The 21839-nt window shown below is 49.8% G+C and overlaps 1 protein-coding gene across 1 annotated transcript in view; it reads left to right on the top strand.

Moving 5' to 3' along the window:
* The window catches only part of LOC140597732 (uncharacterized), a 34046-nt gene extending 20306 nt beyond the window's left edge, over positions 1 to 13740 (top strand). The window contains exons 2-4 of the mRNA XM_072747033.1: positions 8356 to 8468; positions 12392 to 12542; positions 13530 to 13740. Of these exons, the coding sequence (XP_072603134.1) occupies positions 8356 to 8468; positions 12392 to 12542; positions 13530 to 13616 (351 nt within the window). The 3' untranslated portion in view covers positions 13617 to 13740. The remainder of the gene's footprint in view (positions 1 to 8355; positions 8469 to 12391; positions 12543 to 13529) is intronic.
* Positions 13741 to 21839: the final 8099 nt, after the last annotated feature.

The raw sequence follows: 21839 nt of genomic DNA, 5'->3' as shown, positions 1-21839 counted from the left end.
ATCTTGGGGTTGTGAGCTTGATTCCCACATTGGGCATAGAGTTTACTTACGTAAAAAAAAAAATAACTTTTGACCTAGAATTCAGGAGTAAATTTTCAAACAAGTGAAAACTAAGAGTTTGCCATTAGCAAACTTAGAGCTTCACTAAAGGAAGCTCTAAAAGAAATTCTGAGGGATGCAATTGAGACATAAAGGTCTGAGAGGCAGGAAGGAATGAATGCTTGCATGTAAATACTTGGAACAGCATTATTCATAATAACCAAGGGTAAAAACAACCCAAATGTCCATTAGCTGATAAATACATAAACTGTGTTCTGTCGGGGATCCCTGGGTGGATCAGCAGTTTACCATCTGCCTTCAGCCCACAGTGTGATCCTGGGGTCCCGGGATCGAGCCCCGCATTGGGCTCCCTGTATGGAGCCTGCTTCTCCCTCTGCCTGTGTCTCTGCCTCTCTCTCTCTCTCTCTCTCTCTGTCTCTCATGAACAAATAGGTAAAAACTTTTAAAAAATAATAAATTGTGTTCTGTCCGTACAATGGAATCAGTCACAAAAAGAATTAAGTATTGATACATGTTCAGACATGATGAACCTTGAAAACATATTCAGGGCAGCCTGGGTGGCTCAGCGGTTTAGCACCGCCTCCGGCCCAGGGCGTGATCCTGGAGACCCAGGATCAAGTACCCTGTCGGGCTCCCTGCATGGGGCCTGCTTCTCCCTCTGCCTGTGTCTCTGCCTGTCTCTGTGTCTCTCTCGTGAATAAATAAATATAAAGTCTTTTTTTTTAAATTTTTTATTTATTTATGATAGTCAGAGAGAGAGAGAGAGAGAGAGAGGCAGAGACACAGGCAGAGGGAGAAGCAGGCTCCATGCACCGGGAGCCCGATGTGGGATTCGATCCCGGGTCTCCAGGATCGCACCCTGGGCCAAAGACAGGCGCTAAACCGCTGCGCCACCCAGGGATCCCCAATATAAAGTCTTAAAAAAAAAAAAGAAGAAAGAAAACATATTCAATGAAAGAAGCCAAACACAAAGAGCCACATATTCAGTGGTTCCATTTATATGAAATGTCCAGAATAGGCAAATCCATGGACATGGACAGAAGGTAGATTTGTGGTTGACAGGGGCTACAGGAAGAAAAGAATGGCGAGTGGCCCCTAATGAGTACAGGATTTCTTTTTGGGGTGATGAAAATATTACAGAATTAGTGGTGATGGTTGTACAACTGTGTAATATACTAAAGACCACTGAATTGTACACTTAAAATGGTGAATGAGGGGTGCCTGGGTGGCCGATCGGTTAAGCACCTGACTTCTGCTCAAGTCATGATCTCAGGGTCCTGGGATAGCTCTGCATCAGGCTTCATGCTCAGGGCTCAGTCTGCTTGTCCTTCTCCCTCTGCTCCTCCCCCTGCTCTCTCTCTCTCTCTTTCAAATAAATAAATATCTTTTTTTTTTAAGGAAGTGAAAAGATCTGTACATACATAAATCTAAACAAGCATTGACTATGTAAATAATAATAATAATTCCCATGGAGGTTAAAAGAGAGAATTAAAATGTACAATATAAATGATAAATGAGGTTAAAGTGCTCTATGGTCCAGGAGAAAGGTAAATAAAGGTATTGATTAACTTTGGACTTCGATGCACATTATATTTCTTAGAGTATAGGCCCAAACAACATGCCCTGTTTATAAATATGGAATGTAATTTGTAGCATAATCACTAAAGGAATAGAAACAAAGGCATAGAAATGACAATAAGGACCAGTTGGCCCATCTGGGGATCCAGTCAAATCTATTCACAGTGAGACCTGGCTGCCTGAGATTAGTGTTACCAGATGAAGCAGATAGAGATTAGGAGAATCACAAACAGGACCTCAAGGGTTGTCTGATTCACCCCACTCTTTCACACACCATCTCTGTCATTTATCAGGTAGGTGTTGGCTCCTCCTAGAACCAGGCATGGTGCTAGGTGCTAGGTGGTGCAGAGTCTCTGCTTTCATGGGACAATGTGGCCCGTTAGGGAGGCTGGGTATGTGACCCAGAGCCCACCCCATGGGGACTGGCGGGTCAGACTGAGGAGCTCAGCACTGATGCCGCGAACCAGGGAAAGTCATTGAAAAGTTTTCAGGAGGGCATGGCGTGATCCTTCCACCTGCTTAGCAGAATGGACTGGAAGGAAATCGGAGTGGAAGCAGAGAAAAGAGAAGAAAGACAAGGTGGCTGGAGCGTGGTGGACAGCTATGAAAGAGTAAAGGGAGACATCTGGATGTGAGGGTGTGAGAAGAGAGGAGTCCAGGAAACTGAGAGGTGAAGGTCTCAGGACTTGCCAGGGTCCTCACAGAGCTGGGGGCTGAGCCAAGGCTGGAACCAAACCAAACCAGGCAGGGTCTTTCCACCACACTGTTTGAGACATGCCCACTCCCAAGTGGAAATACAGGCAAAGGAGAACCAGACAGTCTGGAGCCTGGAGGCCTAGATCTGTCATCTTCCACCTGTATGTGATGGTTAAACTGGGGAAAGTGTATGGGACCAGGACAGGAACCTGGGCACAAAGCCCGAGTTAGCGCATGGCAATGAGACCAGCGAAGAGCAGAGCAGTTGGCTGCTAGCAGAGCTGCTCACAGACCACCTGCTTCAGCACTGTCATATCCTGGGTCTTCCCTTAACCTCTCCAAGCCTTAGCTTCTGTGATGGACAGCTTCTCAGATGTCCCCACCTCCCTACACTCACCCCCTTGTGTGATCCTCTCCCTTGTTTGTGGATACAACCCACAACTTGTGTCTAACTCTAAAATACGGCAAAAGGGATGTGAGATGTCACCCCCATGATTAATTAAATCATATAAGACAAAAAAAAATCATATAAGACAACTTTTTGCTAGTCAACCCACTCCAGAGATGCTCTTTGCTGGCTTGGTGAAGCAAATGGTCATGTTAGGTGTGATGGTGAGTGTGATGTGTCAGCTCAGCAAGGTTATATAATACAGTTACTAGATCACATGCACATCTACGTGTTGCTATGGAGATAAATTGTAGATGTGGTTAATATCTACAAGCAGTTGACTTTATAAGTAAAGATTATTCTCGGTAATGTGGGTGGGCCTCATCCAATCGGTTGGAAATCCTTAAAAATGAAACTGAAGTTTCCCCAAAGAATAAAGAAGAAATTCTACCTCAAGACTACAGCATCAGCTCCTCTCTGGGAGTTTCCAGTTTGCCAGTCTGCCCTATGGATTTCAGACTTGCTAGCCCCCACAATTATGTAAGCCAAATTCTTGGAATAAAGATCTTTACACACACACATACACACACTTCCTACTGGTGCTATTTTTCTAGAAGACACTGACTGATACAGTGGGAAAGCCCATGTGGAAAGAAACTGCCTTCAGCCAACAGCCAGCAAGAAGCTGAGCCCATCAATCCTGTACCCTGGAGGAAATAGATTTTGCCAACAATCTGATTGAATTTGGAAACAGTCTCTTCTCCAGTTAAACCTCTAGATAAGAAAACAACTCAGAAGATATCTTGACTGCTGCCTTGTGAGACCTTGACCAATAAACCATGTCTGGACCGCTAGCCCATTGAAACTATGAAATAGTAAATATGTGTCGTTTCAAGCATGAAGTTTGCAGCAGCAATTTTTAAAAAAAGATTTTATTTATTTATTCATGAGAGTAAATGAATATTCATGAGAGACACACACAGAGAGGGAAGGGGGTGCTGAGACATAGGTAGAGGCGGAAGCAGGCTCCCTGTGGGGAGCCCGATGCTACTCGGGCCTCAATCCCAGGACTCCAGGGTCATGACCTGAGCCAAAGGCAGACGCTCAACTGCTGAGCCACCCAGGTGTCCCCAATTTGTTATACAGCAACAGAAAACTGATCACTTCCCCATCTGTAAAAGGGGTAAATATTAGTGGTCATCTCATGGGGCCATTGTGGAGCTTCGGAGAGATGATCCAACAGTATGCTTAGTACAGTGCCTGGCATACATTTAGTGCACAACAAAGCAATAAATGTTAGCTCTAATTTTTCTGGGATTATTTAGCATGGTCAAAGAATCAGAAACAGAACTAGGAATGTCCAGATTCCTGAAGCACTCAGACTCACCATACCTCACATAAGTGGGAGAAGAGCCTTGATTATTTCAGAGAAGCAGTAGATAACATGATGGTTCAGTGCACACACACCCCAGTACCATAGTGCCCAGTTCAGTCTGGCTCTGCCATCTGTCAGCTGTCAGAACAGCATCTGGCACATAGTAGGGCTAGATAAGTATTAGCCGCAATAGTAATAACAATATCATTATGATTTTATCATTGTGATGATTTTATTATTATTACTATCACCCTTTTTTAAAAAAGATTTTATTTAGACACACACACAGAGAGAGGTAGAGGCACAGGCAGAGGGAGAAGCAGGCTCCATGCAGGGAGCCTGACGTGGGACTCAATCCTGGGACTCCAGGATCACGCCCTGGGCCGAAGGCAGGCACTAAACCGGAGAGACACCCAGGCGTCCCTACTATCACCATTATTATATTTGTCTCTAACTCCTAGCCCTAGAAATTGATATAGTGCACATTTATACAAACTGAGCAAATAAAGAAAGGGTAGGAACCCACACTTCCGAGATTCAGAGGCTGCTTATTTTGAACACACTTCCTACGTCCTTGCCAAGGGATTCCCATTGTATGATCTCTTCGGGGACGTCTGGGGGTCAGGAAGGACTGCATCTACTACAGAATTGGGGGCACAGAGTTTTGTCACCCCTTCCCCTAACTTCCAGGATCCTTCACTCTTGCTGTGGCCCCAGGTGCCTAAATCCAGCAGAGGGCGCTGAGGCCTCAAAATGCAGCCCGCAGCCGGTTCCCGCTCCCCTCTCCTAGAGGCCGGACGCTAGAGAGGAAGGGTACCCGCAGCGGGGTGGGCCTGACTCCAATCAGACCATTTGTCCTAACTAGTCCCTTTCTCCAAGCACTCAGCAAACTCCCTATCACCCACCGCTGGCGGGTTTTCCAAACCTCATCCTGTTCTTTGAAGGCTCCAGAGCTCTAGACTTCCCTTCTTTGAACCCTAGAAACTGCATTTCAGCTATGAATCATAAGGGCCTTCTGCTGCTCTGTTACTGTTTCCAAATTCCATGGCAGCACAGCTATAAACCTCCGTCTGGCCCTCTGAGGAGCCTTCTGCCAGCCACCCACAGCCTTCTCTTCTCCTGTCCTGTTCCAACTTCTCCAGACAAAACTCACACCCCACCCAGCTTACTTCTGCTTCAGTCGGCTGCAGGGGAAAGGACTATTTCTTTCATTCAGTCTTTCAGCTAACCACTGTTTTGGGCCAAGGTTAGCATCACGCCGAGATGAAGACAGCCAACCTTTATCAAGCACCCGCTACTATGTGCCAGATATTGTCCTAAGCACTTCACATGCTCTTCACAATACCCCTATGACGCTTCTTAGACCCATTTTACAGATGAAACAATTGAGGCACATGAGTGGCAAAGGGACATATCCTAAGGTCATACAAAGCTAGCATTCAAACCCAAGCTATCTGGTTCCAACAACTGTTGAAACAACCAGCATGTTCTTTTTTTTTTTTTTTTTTTTAAGATTTTATTTATTTATTCACGAGAGATACACAGAGAGAGGCAGAAACAGACAGAGAGAGAAGCAGACTCCATGCAGGGAGCCTGATGTGGGACTCAATCCCCGGACCGTGGGATCACACCCTGGGCCAAAGGCAGACACTCAACCGCCGAGCCACCCAGGCATCCCGGAACCAGCATGTTCTTAAACAGCATGCTATCTGGACTTTACATACAGACATGGGACTCCATCCCTAATCTTTAGAACTTCACTGTCCAATATGGTAACCACTAACTACATGACTATGGAGCACATGCCTAATCTAAATAGAGATGTGCTGTAAGTGTAAAATACATACTGCATTCCAAAGACTTTGGTTGAAAAAAAAATGTAGCATTAGCAGGGAACCTGGCTGGCTCAGTTGGAAGAGCATGCAATTCTTGATCTTGGGGATGTGAGTTCAGGCCCCAAGTTGGGTATAGAGATTACTCAAAAACAAAATCTTAAAAACAAAACAAGACAAAAAAATCTTAAAAACAAAACAATACAGACACATATATATAAAATATTGATTACATGTAGAAGTGATATTTTTGATATATTGAGTTAAACAAAATATATCATCAAAATTAACATCACCTGTTTCTTTTTACGTTTTTTTTTTAAGATTTTATTTACTTGTTCATGAAAGACACACACACACACACACACAGAGGCAGACACACACACACAGAGAGAGAGAGAGAGAGAGAGAGAGAGAGAGAGGCAGAGACACAGGGAGAGGGAGAAGCAGGCTCCATGCAGGGAGCCTGATGTGGGACTGGATCCCGGGACTCCAGGACCATACCCTGGGCTGAAGGCAGACACTAAACAGCTGAGCCATCCAGAGATCCCTCTTTTTACTTTTTAACATGTATGTTACTACTAGAACATTTAAAATGGCATAGGCGGCTCACCTTTTATTTCTGTAGGGCAGAGTCCTAGGAGCTTTAAGCCCAGTGGAAAGACAGATAGACAGGATCTCAAATAATTCTAAAACAAGAGAAAAATGTGGTGTGTGTTCTAAGGAGTGAGATCAAGGTGGCACAGGAGCCCAGGGAAGCTTTCAGAATGGAGTCAGAATTCCAGAGGTCTGCAGGCATTCCACCCCGGAGAGAGAGAAGCAGTAAGGACAGCAGATGCCAAAGCCGAAGAGCAGAGGGAACCCCGAGTCAGCCAGGGAGGCGGGACATCTAGCACTCCTGGGAGGAGCAGAGGGAGCCAAAGGCTGCTGCACCTCAGACTGCGGGGTGGGAGGTGGGGGCTCTGACTGTGGGGGCAGGATGGAGCTCCAGGAACCTAAGGCTGGGAAGCGCCCTAGGGACTGGGGAACAGGCCAGCTCAGGCTCCAGCAGGGATGGGGAGGCGGAAGGGGGGCGGGCCGTGAGGGGCAGGTCCGCCCTCGTCCTCCCTACAGCTCCCTGAGGGGAGTGTGATGACCAAACTCCTCAGAGGAGGTTGCTGTGGGAGGATAACTTTTGAGGATCATTTCCTGCCTCTGGCTCACGACTGCTTCCTGCCCAGAGCTCCCAACACTTGACCCCCATTCAATTCTTTCCTCCCAGGGGAGGTGGGTGGCCAGGACGGCCTCACGGGCTCCGCAGGAGTCCAGAGACCCAAGCACCTCCGCAGCTGAAGGAGGCAGGAACCCAGGTGTCCTTAGCCTCCCCCAGCCCCTCTGAGGATCTGGACTCCAGGTGTCACAGTGAAACTTCTGGACAGATTTTGGGGGAGCCAACCCTGCCTCCCTCCCCCGGGGAGAGGACTCAGCTTTCCTATCTTTTGGCCTGTTTACCCCTCTGGGCCTCTCAGCTCTGGGTGAGAACTCCAAACTCTTCTTCATTTATAGGGCATGCTTTTTCCCCCACACAGAAGTTGGGCATCTCTAAAGGGAAGGGGGGCAGTTTACGGGCAGATTCCACAGGAAATAATCCTGTGATTCCTTCCCTAGAGCCACCTGGCGTCTCCCATCTGCAGTTTCCTGGCTTGTTGTGACGTGAGACCAGGCTCCCAGGATGTGACTTCGGGGAGTCCACTGAAGGGTGGTAAAAGGGACCAGACCTTTCTTTCTTACTTCCCAAGTCTAAACCACGCCCTCCTCACATTTGTGTGGGGAGTGTCATCTCAATACTTAAAGTGGGCTGAGATCCAAAAAAACAACCCAGGTCATTTCAGCTTAAACCTCTGCCTCTAAGTCACCCCCATCCTATTGTTTTCATAAGTCCTGGAGCCCCCTAGAAGACCATCACACCAGCCAGGGATCTTGGACTCCTCCCAAAAAGCTGCACTGAGAGCTGAGATGAGCCCAGGGGAGACTGAGTCCCTTTACCTGGTCTTGTCCCTTGATCACTAGCTGAACCACAGAGTGGGACATTTCGTCGCACCCTCCACATGCCCTTTAGAGCGGGGACAGAATTTCCTTAGAATGTGGGGGTCTCCTCTTCCGAGGATGTTCAGTCGGGTGCAAGCGGAAATCAAGACCCTGGGGGAAGGACAGGCCTTGAGTGCAGACCCAGCGGGAGATCCCCGCAACCCGAAGCCCCCTCTGTGCCTCGGGCGCCCCCTGGTGGCAACGGAGGGAGACTACAGGAGACCAGGACAGAAGGCAGGGCGGACCCAGGAGGAAACTCCTGCCCCCAGCCCACCCTCCACCGGGCCCTGACGCCAGGAGTGGATTTGTGTGAAGCCTAAAAAGGGCCCTGGAATTCTTTCTCCTTTTTCATTTTCCAGGCTGCACCGTCCTCCCGCCGCCTGCTGGAGCCGGATCCGGGCGCTAGGTCCCCAGCCCTACCCTGCGGCGCCCTGAATGAAGAGGGAGCCCACACTGCAGCAGCAAGGGGCAGGTCGGCCAGGGGAGACGTCCCCCCCTCCCTCAGCACCCCGTGCCCTACACCACCACCAGCTCAGCGCCTCCCTGTCCTAAAAACCTTCTCTTCCTTCCCTCTCGCCCCTCCTACTGATCCAAACGCTAAGCCTGATTCGGAGAGGAGGAGGGAAGGGGCAGGGGACGGTGTCCTCCGGCCAGTGCAGCCCCCGTCCGCCCCAGGCCGCCCCGGTTTGGCCCCTCTGGGTGCTGGGTCCTGCGGGGAACGCTCAGGAAGCCGGCGGACCAGCCCGAGAGCTGGGGGTAGGGCAGGGGGGAGGGGTGGGGGGAGGGGAGGCTGGAGGGGAAGGGAGCCCAGGCTTGGAGGCCGGGTTTGGGAGGTGAGGGGCTCGCCCCCCTCAGCCCCGTGGGTTGCAAAGAATTGCTAATTGCAACTAAACGAGGCCCGGGTGTGGGGGAAGGGGCAGCCGCTCGGCTGTCAGGGGCTACCGCCTCTTTGAGTGCCCGGGTAAGGCCAGGCCAGCCTGCTCTTCTCATGTAAAGCAGCTTTTTGTCTGGGGGAGCCAGGGCTGGGGCCAGGGGCTGGGGAAGGGGCCCAAGCCATTAGCAAGCTTCTTGTTCCCCAGAAAGGGAGCAGGGCGCGGATGGCTCCTCGGAGTAAGGACACCCCCTCCTCCTCCACTGCCGAGCTCTTTATGGTGGGGCGTGATGGGGTGCTGCCCAGCAGGAGGGGGTGGGCCTGGGATCCCAGCACCCCCCTTGCGGGCCTGTGGGAAAAAACTGAGCACAAAGAAGGGGGCTGGCCCGGCTGAGTTGGGAGACAGGGCAGCTCTGATCCGGGGATGCCCTGAGCTGGAAGTACCCATGGCTGGAGCCCCTTCCCAGAAAATGGGCCCGGGAGCCACACCGACCTTATCTGCTCAGTTGCGCCCTGTTTGGGACTTCTTCATCCACTTTGCCAACCTTCTGAATGTTTTGTACTGCGGGGAGTGGGAAATGTCTTGCCTGAGCCCAACCAAGGAGGAGAAGGAATCAGACCTCTGGAGAAATCCTCTCAAGATAGGAACCCTGGGGCCACTAACCTTTTAAAGACCAGACAGCCTTGCCTTCTAATTTGGATGCGCCATTTTATGAGCCTCTATAAACTTGGATGAGAAATTATGTAGCCTTATTGAGCCTCAGTTTTCTCATCCATAAAATGGGGGCAACAGTACTGTGCTCTTAAAGCTCTTGTGAAGATAGAGACATGCAAAGTACCCCGGCAGGGCAGTACCTGGTTCTCAGTGGGTCCCTCCTCTTCCTGGGAACATCTCACCTTTAATACATGCATGCTCCAGGGATAACGAGGTCTGGCTACTTCACATTTGTAGAGCACTTTACAATTTCCAGAATGCATGTGTCAGCTCTCAGACAGTAACTAACCTGAAGTGGGACAGGTCTTTGCCCCTCCCCCCATCCACATTGGACTGGTAGAGAAAGTGCTGATAGAAGTCAGATCCCCCAACAAACCCCACTCCTCCCACCCCACAGTGTGGTCTTAGAGATCCCAACTCAGATTAGACAATAGAGCCCAGGGCCAGAGTACAACTAGTCCTGGCTGTCCAGGCCCCTGCCCAGGGTCTGGGTTACACAGCTTGCCTTGGTGGCCACCTGGGCTCTTTCTCTAAACCCATGCTCCAGTGGAAACTTAGGACCATGTGGGTCCCCCTGTTCTGTTCCACCCTGGGGCCCCTGAGAAGCAGAGAGGTGCTCCCCTCCCAGCTGGGGAACCTCTGAGATGGAGAATAGCAGGGAGACTGTGGGCTGAAACTGCTGGGTGGTCAGTTCTTTCCCTCCTTCCTCTTCTGACTAGAAGTGTGCTGGTTCATCCAGGAGTGTTGCCTTCCCTTCCTTCCTCCCTTTATTTTGGGGACCCATGGTGTCTCCTCATCCCAGGGTGTTGCCCTAGCTGGAGCCCTATTCTCCTAGCACCTCATCCAGGTGGAGAGTACTGACCCCTGCCTGCTAGACACCCAGGGGATTCTGATCCCAGAGGGCCTGCGGCCAAGGGGCCCTGGCTTTGGGCCAGTGCCTTTCTACTGCCTGGCTCCCTCCCCACAGGCCCCTAATCCCTCTCACCCAGCAGGAAGCCCTTAAGCTGCCTTTTCAGTGGCCTTCCCCAGCCCGCTGTGGGCTCTGTGCCTTTCTATACCACCCTTGGCAGGAGCTGTGTTATACAAGCTGGAGGGAGCGCCCCCGCAAAGAGGTCATCTGCCTATGGCAGCTTCCAGCTCCAGCAGCCTCTCCTCCCTGATCACCTACTTGGGGTTTCCCCCATCTAATACACCACCTGGGCATCCATGGGCACTGACAGCCCTGGCTGACTCACATCAAAGCCCCGCCTGGGTCCAGGTGGGGGTAGGGATCCTAGGGGAAGGGTGGGCGGCTGGAAGCCAGGGTCTGGGGAAGTGTGGCAGGCAGGAGAGGCCCCTCTGACTCTGTGCTTTTGGTCCTTTTGGCTGGTCCCTACATCTTTTCTCTGATTCCAGCCTCTGCCCTCAACTCCTCAAAGTTCATTCACAGCCTCCTCAGCCTCATAGTGCAGCCCAGACTGAGGACTGGGAGTACCTAGCCCCTGGAGGGCCTGAGAGACCCTCCCTGGCCCACCACTGCCACGGACCACTTCAGAGAAGCTGAGAGAGATCAAGCGAAGGGAAGAAAGCATTGGGGGAGGAGACAGACTGGGTCCTTTCTCTCCTCTGGCATTATATGGGGTGACTGGGGCAGGACCTCAGAGCTTGGATTATTCTGGGACAGGCTTGTCTTCAACCCTCCACTCCCATGGCCCTTGTGAGTACAGTCTTGTTGACTCTGATTTTTGGTTTGGAAAATAGAGTCCCTGTAGAGCCTGGTCCCTACCCTGCCCTAAACCCTCTCTCCCCTCCTGCTCCAGGAAAAAGTCCCCCCACCATGGCCCCTTCTCTGTAGCTCGAACCCCAGCCCTGCCTCTCAGAGCCAGCCTCCCACTCCAGGAAGCCAGGCTTTGGCTGGGTTGGAGTGGTTAGAGGAGAGTTGGGGGTGCCTCTGGGAGGTCTGTTTGTAGTTCAGATTCTTCTCATTCCAGGCTCAGCAGGCTCTCTCTAAGGGAAGGGCCTGGGGTGGAAAGGGGGGGGGGAATCCTTGGGGCACCAGCTACAGGGAAGGGAAGCTTCCTGGAGAGAGGAGGGAAGTGTTTGCTTCTCCTCCCAATGACCCCCATCCACAAAGTGGGATTGCCTCTCCCAATTCCATCCTTGGGGTTCCCTTATCCCCACCCCACCCCCCCCACCCCCGCAATCTGCTTTGATATTAAGCCCCTCCCAAAAAAATGAGACATTTAGAGGGCTTAGCTGAAGTCTGATCTCTTTCTTTGTTTCCTAATGAGTTTCTTGCCTTTTGGGGTGCTTACCCTCTGGAGGAGCCAGGGAGGGTATCCAAGGAGAGATGCCTGGAGAGTGGGTGGGTCAGTACCAGCTTCAAAACTCCAGAAAACTAGAGTGACCCATCCAGGGAAGGTAGTAATGAAGTAGAGAGCCAAGATTCAAACATCCTCTCTCTGCCTGTGGAGTCCAGTGCTGTGCCCCAGCACACTGCCTCATGAGTAGGTCTGTTTCCCTGCCTGTGTTCAGGCCTCTATGGTTGACATTCTGCTTCCAGGTTACAAATCAGCATGTACCGCGCAGACTTCTTTTCCTAAAGCAACTGTGCCTGCACAACCCATTTTCTTGTTCAATCCTCATTTCAAGGGGAGAAAGGGACAGATTTATTACACCCATTCTGCAGATGGAGAAACTGATACTCAGGGGAAATGATTCACTGAGAGTCAAAGAGCTAGTGAGTACCAAGGCCAGGACTTTGGTCTCCTGGGGCCACTTCATGAGTTCCCACAATTATATCAAATTTGTTTTTCCCTTCACTCCTCAGATTGGGGACCAGAACGCATTTGCAGTTAAACACAGCTTCAGAGGATTGGATAAGCTTGTCAAAACTGAAGGATGGAAACCTGGACCCTAAAAACCTAGCTGCTGACTTCTCAAAGCTTAGCTTCTTGCCTTCCAAAGTGTGGGTTCCAAAGGTGGGCAAGGGAGTCAGGGGGAAGGGCATTGGACTGGGTGTCCAGGCAGGATGCTTGGATCTCTAGACTGCCCAATAGTTCTCCTATTTAGAGAGGGCATTGATTCACTTGACAAATGTTTACTGAGCACCTGCTATATATAAGCATTAGGGTATGCACAAAAACTAAGACAGAGCCTCTCCTCTCAAGAGACTATCTTGTTGAGAGTTGGGGGTGGTTGGACATACCAAGCGCTAAGTGCCACAAGATAAGCACACACCCAGAGAAAGGAGTGTGGAGGTAGTGTCAGGGGAGGGGAGCATCACAGAGAAGGGACTTACAGGTTTACAAGGGTGGAAGGGCATTTTAGGCAGGGCTCAGTGGGGGCAAGGGCATAGAGTACGAAGGGACCGAGTGCTCTGCTCTGTTCATAAGTGAAGTCAGGATTTGGTGCAAGAAACAAAGACCATTCTAGGTGCTTTATGTAGAAGGATTCTTTTTTTTTATTTTTTTTTATTTTTTTTTATTTTTATTTATTTATGATAGTCACAGAGAGAGAGAGAGAGAGAGAGGCAGAGACACAGGCGGAGGGAGAAGCAGGCTCCATGCACCGGGAGCCTGATGTGGGATTCGATCCCGGGTCTCCAGGATCGTGCCCTGGGCCAAAGGCAGGCGCCAAACCGCTGTGCCACCCAGGGATCCCTCTTTTTTTTTTTTTTTTAAGATTTTATTTATTTATTCATGAGAAGCAGAGGGAGAAGCAGGCTCCACGCAGGGAGCCCGACACAGGACTCGATCCCAGGACTCCAGGATCATGCCCTGGGCTGAAGGCAGGCGCCAAACCGCTGAGCCACCCAGGGATCCCCTGTAGAAGGATTCTTAATAAGATGCTGCAAACTGAATTGTGCTCTCTTCCCCCTTCATCTGTTGAGGCCCAAACCCTCAATGTGAACATATTTAGAAACAGAGCTTTTAGGAGGTAATTAAGGTTAAATTCTCCTTCGGCAGAGGAAAGCCCTGTGGACACACAGTGAGAAGGCAGCCACCTGCAAGTGGGGAGAGACCTCAGTAGCCCGTAACCATGCTCTACCCTGATCTTGGAATTTTAATCTCTACAACTGAGACAATAAATTTCTGTTGTTGAAGCCATTTGGTCTATGGTATTTGATTATGGCAGCCCAAGCAGACGAAGACAACAGGGAAATAGGTGCTTGCCAAATTGTTAGAGGGAGGGGCGCCTGGGTGGCTCAGTCCGTTAACTGGCTGCCTTTGGCTCAGGTCTTGATCTCAGTGTCTTGGGATCGAGCCCCACATGTGGCTCCTTGCTCAGCGAGGAGCACTCTCTCTACCCTCCCCCCCACCTCCTGCTCATGCTCTCTCTCTCTCTCACGCCCTCTCTCATAAATAAATAAATAAATAAAATCCTAAAAAAATTTGTTAGATGGACTGAAAGAACAGACTTTATAATGAAGCCACAGAAATGACCCTCCAGGAGGAGCTGCCGCCTCTGCCACAATCAGGTAGGGAGAATGATGAGGAACTAAGCTCACAGAGGCAACCCTGTGGCCCCACAGGGATCAGTGCCTGGCTTCTACTCCTGCCACAGACATTGAACACGGAGTGCACCTCCTTCCCAAGACGTTGCCTGCCAGCAGGAATAGAGCAGCAAGATCGTGGTCTCATCTCCCTCGAACCTCCAAGTCCCACGTGAATGCACTTTGCATCCGGACCTCTAGCTGCAAGGGAGGCCAAGAGATGAGTTTTTTGGCTTTCCAATGTCTGTAGTGCAGGAAGGTACCTAGAAGGAGGTGGGAATGGATGCTGAAGGCCAGTCCATCTTGTTCACTGCACTGGGGAAAGGGTGGCAGAAATCGACCCTGGAAAGCAACACTGGGGTTAGAGTTTGAAAGCTTGTTGAATGAGTTTGGAGTGTGTGTGGGGGGGAAAGAGCAAGACTGGGCAGCTGCCAAGATTAACCAGGGACTCTCAGAAAGCTAACTGAGTGCTCTGAAGAGCAGAGAGCTCCGGAGTGTGCATAAGAATCACTAGGGGGAAAAAAAAAGAATCACTAGGAGAGGGGCAGCCCGGGTGAGGTTTAGCGCCACCTTCAGCTCAGGGCCTGATCCTGGAGACCGGGGATCTAGTCCCATGTCGGGCTCCCCGCCTGGAGCCTGCTTCTCCCTCTGCCTGTGTCTCTGCCTCTCTCTCTGTCTCTGTGTCTCTCATGAATAAATAAACAAAATCTTTAAAAAATTACTAGGGGGTGTAGCCCGGGTGGCTCAGCAGTTTAGTGCCACCTACAGCCCAGGGCCTGATCCTGGAGACCCGGGATCGAGTCTCACGTCAGGCTCCCTCCATGGAGCCTGCTTCTCCCTCTGCCTCTCTCTCTCTCTCTCTCTCTCTCTCTCTCGATTAAATAAATAAATAAATTACTAGGGGATTATAAATTCTGATTATTGGGAGGACCTAGGAATCTGTATTTTTAATCAGCAAATCCTGCCCCAGGGCCCCTTCATCCAGGATTCTTTTTTTTTTTTTTTTTAATTCTTCCAGGATTCTGATGCAAGTGGAGTCCAGGTTTTCAGGAACATTGTCCCAGAGCAGGAGCTCTGATGGGGCAATTCAGCATAGTGCTGTGAGTTCTGAGAAAGTTCCATTTGTTGGGGACACAATTAGCCAAATTAGCTCCTTCCTCTCCTTACTGAGAGCTGCCCTGGGAGCTGGTCCTGAAGACTAGATGTTTGGATCATGAAAAATACCAGTGAGGTGGGGGTGCAAGAGGAGGGGGCTCTGCTGGAACTCAGGAATCTAGGGATTTAAACCGATCCCCAACACCAACAGCACCCAGGAAGACCAGGTTGTCAGTTAGCAACCAGCACCTCTTGGAGCTTGTGACTCACTGTGTTCTCTCTTACAGCCCTGCACTGGTGTTCAAGGACCCTTGGGATCCTAGTTTGATTGCAGAGGTGTGAGAGCACCCTAAACCTTAGGGAGCTTAAGGAATTTTTTTTTTTAAGTTTTCATTTATCCGTTCATGAGAGACACACAGAGAGAGGCAGAGACATGGGTAGAAGGAGAAGCAGGCTCCCCATGGGGAACCTGATGTGGGACTCGATCCCAAGACCCAGGATCACAATCTGAGCTGAAGGTAGATGCTTAACCACTGAGCCACTCAGGTGTCCTGAGTTTAAGGATTTGATAGATAAAGAACAAGATGAAATAGCAGGAGGAGACAGGAGAGGACAGGAGAAGAGGGCTGGCAATGCCATCCAGAGATGTCTTGAGTCCCCACTGGAAGCCAGTGTTGTCTGCAGCCCACACTGAATTTCAACACAAAATAATCTGTTAAAATTGATTTTCCTTTTCTTTCTCAGTCATTTTGTTTTCCAGGTTCTCATGCCCCAGCCCCAGCCCCCAAGCCCCCAGGTCTGAGGACAAAGCCACAGAGGGATGAAGAAGCCACGGTCACCTCCTGGTGGCACCCCCCAACCCAGTCCCACTCCTCTGGGGAGGGCATCACTTCAAGTCAGAGCAGGGCCTTCTTCCTGGGGGTTCCCCTCCACACCCAGCTGCAGACACCCAGGCCCCCTTTAGAAGCTCCTGCAGCCCTACTGAGCCAGGATCCCCTGGGCCTTCCTCTGGCTGGTTCTCCCAGAACTGGCTTTCAGGCTGGGGGAGGGAGGCAGCCCCCCACCCCGCCCCCAGTTATCACCACAAAGCAAAGTCCAGGGAAAGGGGGGTGGGGGGGTGTTAGAGAGCCAGGTCCTTGCTAGTAAATCAAAGTTGGTTTCCCAGATGGAGCCGCAGCCGCTTTGATTCCTCAAGCTGCCCCCTCCCCCTCGGCCTCCCCTCACCCCCAGCTCCATGGTTTCAATTCCTCCCTGAAAAGCAGTGGGGCCTCCTTTCAAACCAGCCGGGCTCCTCCAACTCCCAACTACAGCTTAAGTTACAGGAAAGAGAAAGGGGAGGGGGTGAGGTGGCCCAGCCTGGAGGAAAATGAGAGAAATTCTGGGAGAGTGAAAAGAGAGGAAGAATGAGGGAAAAAAGAGAGCAAGTTAGGAGACGGGGTGCAGCTGGAAGCAGAAAGAGGCGCTCTGGGGAAGCAGGAGGGAACCCCACCGTGGAAGCAAACGTATCTTGCTCATCCTTCCCCAAGAGAGCATCACCCCTGAGGACTCTTCTACATCTACAACTCTATGATTCAGGCTCTTCCATTCCTCTCCTCTTGGCATTAGGTTCTAGAAGCTTCCAGGAGACAAAATATCTGACTCATCCATTCCCAGAGATGCTTATTTCCTGGACCGAGAAGGCAGAGTCACCCCTGAGAACCTCACTCACCAAACTCAACACTGATTTTTCAGCTTTGTTTTCCCTCCTCGGCTCTGAGCAGCCCACACCTTGTTCTTGCTTGGCCTAGGCCTGGGCTAATTAAAGTCCTTAATTAATAGATCATCTGTTATATCTGTTTAATCCTTTTATGGCCCATTTTGTCATCCAAAGACCTTGGGGAAGGGTGCTAGAGAGATAAAGGACCTAACAGCTGGACTCTGCCAAGTTCCCCTCCAGCTCTGTCCCCAGAGCCTGGGGGCAGCCTTGGAATTTGGCAGGGGGTGGGGTGAAGTACACAGAAGGGGGCCACCTTCCAGTGGCCAGGAAGTGGGGGCTCGCGGAGTCCTAGACCTGATTATTCTGGGGCCCATTTCTAAGGGCTGGTTCCCTGAGAGCTAAATGGAGGACCGCAGTTCAGGAAGAGGAAATTCAGCATCTCACCTGAAGGCGGATTCCAGGTCTCAGTGGCCAGGCTGGAGGAGACAGGAGAGAAAAGGAAGATTCTTGCAAAGCAGAGAGAGATATCTTGTGGGCTGGGGGACAGGTAGCCAAGTAGATTCTCTTTAGGCTCAAACCCATTTTTCCCTTGAGAGTATTTTTGCTTAGAGGATAAAACCTTTGAGGATTCAAAGTAGGCGAAATCATGTTCTCTTCCTCAGCCCTCTCCTAAACAGATACACACCCTTGCCCTTTAGGGTGGAGGGAACTTGGTGCTTCTGGAGGGAAAGAATACTGACCCAGGACTGAAGAAATAAAGAAAAGATGCATAACCTTGCTGGGGGCGGGGATGATTTCTCTGGAAATCAGGCAGGAGTTCTAAGGGGAAAGAAGTGAGGAGGAGACAGGGATGCATGCAATTGCCTGGACTCTTTCCCTTGGCAAAATGAAAGGCCAGAGACAAGAGGATTTTTGTGTAAGAGCAAGGAGCCTGGACTGGAGCCCCTCAGGTTTCCTTAGCCGAGAGAAGTTCCCTCCCAGTGCTGTCTCTGAGCATGCACGCTCGTGGTGTGCTGGATTTTGCTGCCTGGCTGTCTTTTCACTTATCTGTAACACACAAGCCTTTCGAGCAAGGACAGTTTCCATGACCCAAACATATTATTCTCACAGTTTCCTATATCTGGCCCAAAGGGAAGATCAATAAACGTTTTTGTGATCCTCTTCTACAGATGAGGGAGCTGAAGCTAAGGAAGGAAAATTGACTCTCCCAAGTTCACCTGGCAGATGTGAGGTGGAGCCTAAACACAGCCCCGATGTTCTGAGCCCCAGACCAGGTTTCTTTCCTCTCTACCAGCTATTTGCTGTGTTCTGTTGAGATTTCTGTTCTAGGGCACTATCCCATGAAACAGGGTGCCTGGGGTCATTACAGTGGGCACTCAACAATTATCCCAGATATCAGATTGGTCAATTGAGAGATGACTGACAGCGGTGCCTCAAGATTTGGAGAAGTAGCATTGATACTGTGCACTGGGGACATCTGGGCTCCCAACCTACCGCAGAAATCCAAGACCAACCAGAAATGTTCCTCCTCGGGGCTGAACAGCAGCTGTACTCTGCAGCAGATGACAGACTGTCACCCCTCAGCTTCCTGAAACTGGAGCTTTCATTTTTAATGAATTTTTATTTTATTTTTAATTGTAGATTCTTCATCCATAAACACAATGCAATACCTACTTTGTATACATATGTATGTGCAGTGCTCAGTGGGAGCTCAAAAAATGGTAGTAGTTACCAGGTATACTCAAGATGTTTGCTGAACAAATATTTCATGTAACTTCATGTTTTGAAAGATTCTTTTTTTAAAAAATTTTTTTGAAAGATTCTTTATTATAAAATGTATTCCTGGGCAGCCTGGGTGGCTCAGCAGTTTAGCGCCGCCTTCAGCCCATGGTGTGACCCTGGAGACCCAGGATCGAGTCCTACATTGGGCTCCCTGCATGAAACCTGCTTCTCCCTCTGCCTGTGTTTATGCCGCTCTCTCTCTCTCTCTGTGTGTGTTTCTCATGAATAAATAAATAAAACCTTTAAAAATAAAATGTTTTCCTGTCATTCTGAAATTACTTTGGATGTGTAGTCTCACATTTAAAAAATCTGTTGTCTCACTACCACTTTGCAGATAGGGGAATTAGGCTCAAAGAAGTGAAATAACTCTTCAAGTTAGGGATCAGGTCGAGGTCAATGCTCAAGCTAATTAAAAAAAAAAAAATCAGAACTAAGTGGGATATCTATCAGATGACATCATCTAGTGTTTAAACTGAGAGAATCTGGGATCCCTGGTTGGCTCAGCGGTTTGGTGCTTGCCTTTTGCACCAGGCAGGTGCCAGTGCGTGATCCTGGAGTCCCGGGATCGAGTCCTACATGGAGCTCCCTGCATGGAGCCTGCTTCTCCCTCTGCCTGTGTCTCTGCCTCTCTCTGTGTGTCTCTCATGAATAAATAAATAAAATCTTAAAAAAAAATAAACTGAGAGAATCTGTTAATTTCCTTTAGTTACAGATCTCCTGCTGTTGAAAGGTTTGTGGCATGGAACGTACGGTGGATAGACTTGAAATCTGAAGATGTAGGTTCGGGTCCTGTTCACACTGCAGACCCTTGCGGAAGATAAGAGTAATCATGAAATCATGAAATATCTTGATTTCTTACTTCACATAGAAATGCTAGACAAATGTAAAGTCTTAGTAGAATCATTGCTCTTCGGGGATGCCATAAACTCTCGAAGGGCAGAGATGCTACCATTTACTTAATCTGCGTTGCCCGCAGCACCTACCCCAGTGGTTTGAAGTTAGAAGACTCGACAAAAGTGTGTTGAAGGAATGAGTGCCTTCTTGAGTGAATGAAAGAATACGTGTTATTTCTTTTTTTCCACCTCCAGCTCCCCCTTTGTAGGGGTGGCTCGGGAAGCGATAACTGTCACTCAAAACTGGCCCTGGGGCAGGAAAACAGGTTTGTCATGGAAGGAAATTGAAGATGCTGCAATTCTATTGGAGATTGACTTTCAATTTCCTATCAGACAGTGAGCTTCCTGAGTGGAGAGTAGTATTTTTGTTTTCCCTGCTCAGCTCAGAGGCTTCGGCCCAGCTCTAGAGATGTGCAGGGAGACACTGGGAGGGGAGCCCCAAAGGAGGGGCCCCTCAGGCTCGGTTTGGGCCCCCCAGAGTACAACTTAGCTTTCCTTAAATTGCTCTGTAACCAAGTGGATTTGGGGGTGAACTGGAATTGGAATGGACAGCAAAAAAAAGTGTAACCCCCTGATTTTGAGGGAAAATATTCTTCCTAAAGTAGTGAAAAGGCAACTTCTCCAGGATACAGTAAGGAACATTTTCACATTGCAAAGAACTCGAAAATCTGTTTATCATTCAATCCAGAAAAAAAAAAAAAAAGAATCCTGTCAAACCTGGATCTGTTGTATGTTTCTACTTAGAATTTTTTTTCTTCTGCCTGTTGCTTTCTTCTTTTTCTCAAATGTCTTTTGTTGTTGTTTCTGTTTTGTTTGTAAAGCAGTCCTTTTCTAGATTGGAGAGGAACTGGCTCACCAGGCTGGGAGGATTTGGTTTGTACTGAGAAGCAAAAGCGTTTTCAAAACTCAATTTTCTTTTTAAGCACCCCCCCCCTTCCCTCAGAGAGACAATAGAAATAATTGATCCATCATCCAGTATCAGGCCCTGGAGATTTACATGCAAATCCTTCCAATCCGCCCCCCCACCCCCCACCACTTCCCAAATTTAAAATCCTAGGAGGGGAAAAAAAAAAGACCTTTCTAAAGTAGTAGGAACCCTTCTGGCCACCACAACCCAAGCCCAACCAGGTGAGAGATGGGGGGAGGGGTGGGTAATCCACCACAAACCCCCCACCCCCACCCCTCTTCCTCGCCACACACGCCATCACTTTCTGGTGTGGAATCACTTAAGATTTGGGTAAAGCTCCCCTCTCTCCCAGGAGACAGTATCTGGAAGCTTTTAGGGGGCGGAGGCAGAGGTGGGGAGAGAGGAGGTAAATGCCCCCAAACGGCCTAAGAGAGTCATCTCTTCACTCAAACTGCCTGTCACCCCCCACCCCCCACCATTAACTTTCGATTAAGACCTCCTCGTTATGGCAACTAAACTTTACTTTGCATAATTAAGATTTGCCTCGGAAGAAGGGGGAGGGAGAAGGCTCAGCTCTAGGCTATTCTCCTTCACCTCTCCCCGTTCCACCCCCGCCCCAACCCTCCAGCTCGGGGCCTCTAAGTTCCTGAGTTTTCTCACTTTGAGGTGCCACCGAACACAAAGAACCATAATGGGCTCCTTTGTGCTCGCTACGGGGCAATTACGCCCCGGAGTCCAGGCCCCTTTAAGAGCCTCTTAAAGAGACAGGCTCTCATTTTTCAGAGAGTTATTTAAGGGTGTGTTTAAGGGGGAGGGGGCGAGGCAAACTCCTAGGGGTCTACTACTGGGTGAAGTGAAACTTTTGTCCCGACTCCTCGAGAAAGAGTTGAGACAAAAGTCTTTGTGAGCCGTCCCCCCCCCCCCCTTTTTTCAAGTCTTCCTCTCTCTCTTAAATTTTTTTTCTTAAACTTGAGATTTTTCATTTGATTTGAAAAATTGGACTGGAATAGGTGGAGTTCTAGGAGCAGGGGCGGAGGCAAGGATTTAAAGAGACCCTACCCAGGACCGCGCCTGAGCCACCCCCACCCCCGCCCCAGAAGAAGCGTGATCCAGGGCTAGGGGCTTGGGTCTGCCGCGGTTCTGGGGAATGAGTGTCTCCGGATCTCGCCGCCACGACTCCGGAGAAATCCTGTGCTGGGCAAACAGCCCTTAATATAATAATAGCTTGTCTCTTTAAAAAGCAAAAGGAGGGGGGGAAAGTTTTGTTGGCATCTGGTTTCTGATCTCATTATGTTGTGGTCGACCAATCCAGCCCTCGGGGCTGGTCCCGGGGTTTAAATCTGATTGGCCGAGAGCACATTTTGGGATGGTGCTTAGAGCTCGACGGGGCGGTTTCAAGGATCCCTTTTT

The sequence above is a fragment of the Vulpes vulpes genome, chromosome 2, assembly GCF_048418805.1.
Source record: "Vulpes vulpes isolate BD-2025 chromosome 2, VulVul3, whole genome shotgun sequence".
Classification (NCBI taxonomy): Eukaryota; Metazoa; Chordata; class Mammalia; order Carnivora; family Canidae; genus Vulpes; species Vulpes vulpes.
This window is presented reverse-complemented; position numbering and strand designations above follow the sequence as displayed.